This window comes from Cannabis sativa, chromosome 4 (genome assembly GCF_029168945.1).
Source record: "Cannabis sativa cultivar Pink pepper isolate KNU-18-1 chromosome 4, ASM2916894v1, whole genome shotgun sequence".
NCBI lineage: Eukaryota > Viridiplantae > Streptophyta > Magnoliopsida > Rosales > Cannabaceae > Cannabis > Cannabis sativa.
The window spans coordinates 7,839,114-7,845,385 of NC_083604.1; the positions used below are offsets into that span (position 1 = coordinate 7,839,114).

The 6,272-nt window shown below is 34.5% G+C and overlaps 1 protein-coding gene across 1 annotated transcript; it reads right to left on the reverse strand.

Moving 5' to 3' along the window:
• Positions 1–3,386: 3,386 nt before the first annotated feature.
• On the reverse strand, positions 3,387–4,763 carry LOC115713138 (stemmadenine O-acetyltransferase-like). Its single transcript, XM_030641625.2, has one exon. It carries the CDS (start codon positions 4,761–4,763, stop codon positions 3,387–3,389), a length of 1,377 nt encoding a protein of 458 aa, XP_030497485.2.
• Between the last annotated feature and the right edge of the window lie 1,509 nt (positions 4,764–6,272).

Sequence of the window (6,272 nt, forward strand, 5' to 3'; positions counted from 1 at the left end):
AACTTTTGTGGGGAGAGGTATATGCATTTCTCTTTTCGACTAAAGGTAGCTAGTCCTTGTCAATTTTAAAAATTTCCCTCTCTCTCTTATTTTTTTTTTGTGCCCCCCAAGAGTGTAGCGTCATTCACTTTGACTCGAAGGCCCACATGAGTGCCTTCTTTAATTTACTGCAGCACACTAAAAGCGAATTGGTTATCGCTAGGAGCTTCTTCTCACATAGTGGGGCTTTACTTAGACGAATACCTCAAATATTTATTTTTTATGGGTTGTATATTGGAGACTTCACTTGGATGTATCAGCTTATGAGCATTAAGGGTATTGCCTGATAGACCATGTAGGGGTTTGGCGAGGTTTCAGAAGTACACTTGCTTTTGTTCGTCTCCAAGACTTTATTTCCTTCCTTGACACAGATATATTTTTCCACCCTCTTGTAAAATTCTTCAATGCCATCTAATTCCCTTTTCAACATATTCCTCCATAGTCTACTCCCAGAGCCTATTCCAGCCGCTATGGAAAACTTATATTCATCATTGGTCATCCAAAAACATAGAATAATTATGTGGTTATCTCTTCTTGAGAGACTACATCTAGAGATTCGTTGCACCACTTTGGGTTGCTTCAAAATGACGATTATCTACTGTGTGGAGATGCAAAAAAAGACATGAATCATCTTTTTCTTTTGGGTGTTGTTATAGCAAGAAAGTTTTGGGCCATCTTACTGAATGGTGTGGGCTGAACTATAATGGAAGTGACCTAAAAAAATGCTTCATATGCTTTAGAAAAGGAAAATCTTGAAAGGTAGAAGGAAGGTTTTCTTTTGCATTATTACTACAATGGTTTATTTTGTTTGAAAAAGTAGGAATACAATATTGTGGGAGTAAAACTTCCAGCAATTCATGTAGCTGTGAAAAATATTATTTATTCAATTTGTTTTAGATTACAATTTATGAATATATAAAGTTTCAATAGAGTAGATCAAAATTTAGTGGGAATTTATAAAAGCTTGTAATTAATAGTTTCTTTTTTAGTTGCGCTCTAGTTTGTAATTGAGTTTTTGATGTGAATATATACATACTAATTTACCAAAAAAATATCTCTTCTTAAGCCAACATATCATTCAAGTCACCAAGGATGAGCTAAGGGTGAGCCATTATAAACTCCTTAAGACCTGTCCACAACTTCCCCCTTCAATCTTTGACATTAAAGTCGTAGAAAGGAGACATAAAATTTATTTTTATTATTGTTAGGGCATACAAATAAATGAATCAATTGACTTAACCACTTAAGTATAGTCACCATAACATTAAAGGGTTCCACACAATCACAATGCATGCTCCATGATGTGATGCATTGTAAGAAGTAAAACACCACCCTCAGAACATTCGAACATATAAGGCTCCCAAATTCTAAGCCTTCACCCTTGTTTCAAGGAGAACAATCAACCAAACCTTCTTATTTGAGATTAATTTCTTGATCTCAATTTATTTATTTTGGTTATTGATCCCTCTAACATTCTAACACATGGTTTGATCCATTTGGAAGAGGAGGATCTTACCCTCCTCCAGTGTTTTCTACTTCATCTGTCAACTTAGAACTTTTCCTTGCTTGAGTATTTAACACCTGAAAAATGTTAGCAATGACTGTAGGGAGGTGTTTCTCTTCCTCATTTGGTCTCCAACCTTTAGTAAGAGATTGAAAACCATCAAGATCACCATTTTTTTGTCTGTTCATCAACAAGATTTGTAGTCTTCACATATTTTCTCACAACCCATTCTTGCTTTTGATTTCCTTTCTTGCTTCAATCACTAGTATTATGTCTCATCCCTTTGCAATGTCTGCAAATCACAGGTTTCAACTCATAAGTAACAACAATAAAGACTTCTTGATCCATCTCATTCATAAAAAGAAATAAGACTAGAAAATTCTTGAGTTAGAGAGACCTCCACAAGTACTCGGGGAAAATTTAATTTATCCCTCATTTAGTAACATTTTCAGTTATCAATGGCTTCCCCAGTTGGCCAATGATTTCGAAAAGATATTTTTCACCACAATATTTCAATTCTAAATCATCCAAATGGATCCATGAAAGAACCACTCAAAAATCTTCTTTCTTAATATATGAAGTTGCATCCCATGGTTTCCTAATAATAGGTTACTTATCCAAGAAAATAAACCCCCATTCATCACATCATCTTGCTCTTCAATTGAATCAAATCTCATGAAACACACCATGATATAAAATCCCCACTTCATCAACATTTTGGTTCTTCCATTCATGCTTGCAAAACCCTAAGCAGTTGAAAAATGAGGATTTTCACCAAGAACATAACACAAAATTGAGAAATTTTAACTTTCTCCTCAAAAGTGATGTTAACCCCATTATTCTAAAATAAGTAGTTAAATTCTGAACAATATAACCAGAACGTAAAATAGAAGGAGTTGGATTCTTACCCTGACTTATCTCTTTTGAGTACCTTTAGGAAGCCAAGATGAAATTCGAGAAATCACTTCGAATGTCCTGATTCCTATCCAGTAATTTCAATGTTGGTTTGGGAGAAATTGGGCTTAGACACACAAGTAACTTAACTTCTTCTCCGGCCGCAATCGTCGCAAGTTCAAAACCCCACCTCGGTCACTACCTTCCCTATTTCATCATCAGAGAAATAGATTGGTTCAATTCCAAGAATTGACAACATTGATTTCGTATTATAGATGGTTACTGTAGATGTAGGACGTCCCTTTATACTCTTCTTTGTTGTTGATTTGAGTTTCCTCTAACTTTGCCATTCAACAGCCTACTCGAGCAACTAGAAAAGTTAGAAAGAGAAAACTCGTAACATTACGAAGTTGAATATTTTTAAGTGATCAGATACATCTTTAATAAATAGTACAATTTATTTTTTTGTCACATAATTCAAGTTTGTGTAAACATAATTTAAAAACTAAATGCAAAATATGGCATTTGTGATTTATAAAAGAGAATGCATATTCATATATACTAAGGTGGCGTTTGGTTGAAATGAATAAAAATATAGGAATAGAAACGAGAATGAAAATAAGAATAAGAATAGGAATGGAATAGAATCAAATTTAAAATGCATAAAGAAATTGTTAATTTTTTCTCATTTTGCATTGGAATGATCTTTCCTTCTATTTCAAAATGAAATAGTCATTCCAACAAAATGGTAGAAAAGCCATTCTATTGGAATGATATTCTAATACATTGAAATACAACCAAACAAAAGAATAGAATGAAACTTGATTCCTTTTCATTTTATTATATTTCATTACCTCCAACTAAATGCCACCTTAGTCACTTGATGATTTAACAACATATATAGCATTCAAAACTAAATACAAAAACACTCAAAAACAAAAGTAACGTTTCACACGATGGAGTAATAGTGTGTTGCAAATTCAAGAAGTTGAGGATGAGACTCAAATAAGGACATCTCTTCTTTATCCAAACTAACCCAAGCTTCAATACCTCCATCTTTGGTATCCATTAATGTCACCAACTTCTTCACTACCCCATTAGGAAGAGGAAGAATATTGACCCAAGTTGGCTTTCCCCACCCAAAGTCGGCTATCTCATACAACTTAAAAGTACACAAACTAGTGAATATAACCCCATCAGTGTCATCTCTTCCCAACAACTCCAACAGTCCTTTCACAACCTCAAGAATCACTGTCAAAGCTCCATCTCCTCTAAGACTCTTTCCTTTCTTCTCTGTAAACTCTCTCACTCCATTTCTGAACTCAGCTACCACATCAGCTAGCTCAGGCTCATTGAGTTTTGTTTCCACAGGAATAATTGTTACCAAGTTTCCAACCAACTCCTCTGGCAAAGCAGGCTCAGCCCGTTTACGTATATCCATAGTTTGTGTCACAAAATAAGTAGTCTTATCAAGCTTGTTTTTAATGTTGGATTGCGAAACAGCTATCATGATCTTCCAAATTAGGGCAGTCACCACCTCAACCCTACTAGGTTGCTGCACACGAGTGTCAGCGACCTTCGACTTGAGTTCAACAATTTTCTCTTTATTAAACACATACATCTTTGTGACCAATTCTTCAACCATATTATTATTATTATTACTAGAAGGAGGAACTTTTAGTTTAGTGTGATAATCTCCCGGTGGAAAGTAGGAAGCTACCTTGAAAATTGGAACCACTGGTTGAACCAACCCTTTTGAGGTCTCGGCCCAACTTTTCATGAACACACTCATAGATCTCGCGTCGCATAACTTGTGCGACAAGCAAACCCCAACAGCCAATGCCCCACAGTCGAAGAAAGTGGCTTGAACTCTCAGTATCGGCCACGTGGCTGCCTCCGGTGATAGGATCGCCGCAGGAAAGAATTGGTCGATTATAACAGGGTTGTCTCTTTGGTCGTCTAGAAAAGTTGAGAGAAGGCCATTAAATTTTGCTTCCACGTATGGAGCTCCGTCGTCAGTACAGTCTACTGATGTGTTGTTATCGATTCTTCCTGCAAAAGGGTAGAATCGAGATAGGGTTTTGGAGAGAGAGTTCTTTAGCTGCTGTGATTTTTTGTCAGATGATGAATAAGGTTCAGTACTGTTGTTGTTGCTAGCATTATGATCATCAATGTTTTGAGTGTAGAAAAAAACCACTCGGCCATAAACTGCTTGTGAAAATTGATCAATGGAAGAAAGTAAGTAGGTTTTCAGGTGTGCAGGAGTTGAAGATGACGGTCTTATGATTTCTTCACTGATGATCTCAACCTTGTTATTCTCTCCCATATCTATCTATAACTTTTGGTCTCTGTCCACTTTCAAGTGTGTTCATATATAATAAATCTAAAGGCATGCATCGACTTATTCGTCATTTTCAACGTAATATAAGATGTTAACTTAATCATAATTAATTAGAACATTTAGTCTATAGCCTCATGGCTCATACTATACATAATTAATAAATTTGATTTTATATTATTAACGAAATAAATAATAGCGGCCATTTTTTTATATACCAATAATATAGTGCGATGATACCAATTAAGTAGATAATAAGCTAGTAGTGTACCTTGATTACGTAAAAGCTGATTGTTTACACCTGAAGTGGTCAATATTATGTTGTGTTAAATATATAAGTACGTATATCATAATGTAGACAATCATAGTGTGAAGCCGGTTCTCGTCGGGTATATAACTATATATATACATTTATATATTTATATGTGTCTTTGCCATATACATTGCCACTTGTCATACTCTCAATTGTTCGTCTATGATGATTATCAGAAGACCGTCCAATTTTGACGTACGTATTATGAAAATGATCTATATATATTAGGGACTGATATTGGATTTGGATGTTAAAGCTAACTAGAAAGTTCAGATAGGTTCAATATGATTATTATATTTGAATTTTGTATTCTGCAAATATTTTTCCAATTTAATTATACAGACAATTTATTAAAATAGATCTGAATAATCTAAAAGTAATTTTTTTTTTACACATAAAAAATCACTCACAAAAATTTTAGGTCATGTCATCATAATAAAATCAATTAATAATACCTTAAAAATACAAGAACAATTGACTAATACAAACTTTGACTTTCTCTAAACTTTTGTGGCAAATCTTCTTGTATTTATGCACTTCACTAAGGTAGCGTTTGGTAACACTTTTTTAATCAATTTATTATTTTTAAAATTAGAAAAGTGAAAATATTTTTCGAAAACACGTTCTATAAAATTGTTTCCACTTCTTAATTTTTTAATTGAAAATTAAAATTTTAAAAACAAAAAAAAGTCACTATATTTTATAAATAGTTTTTTTTTCTTAATCAATATTTTAGATTCCGACTAGACTCGGACCAAAATCCCCCCTCTCTCACGGCCCTGGCACTGAACCCACACTCGAATGATGGGCTGTGATACTGTGGCTCAAATCTGGCTCACTCTTCGAGAATACTACACTGCACTCAATCATGCTAATGTTGGTCAGTATAAAACCCTTCTTCGCAACACAAGAATGAAAGATTCCCTCAGTGATGATCTTCTCAAGATCAAGAGTATTCTTGACACTCTTGCTTCTATTGGACATCGTACATCTCCCCAAGATCACATTGACGCAATCTTCAATGGCCGAACTTGCGATTACAATGTCTTCATTACCTCTGTCAACACTCGTATTGATGCCTACAGTGTTGCAGAGATTTAAGCTCTTCTAATGGCTCAAGAAGTGTTTCTTGACAAAGCAGCTAAAGAACTTGATATTGGGTTTTATGCCCTAAATAAAACTCA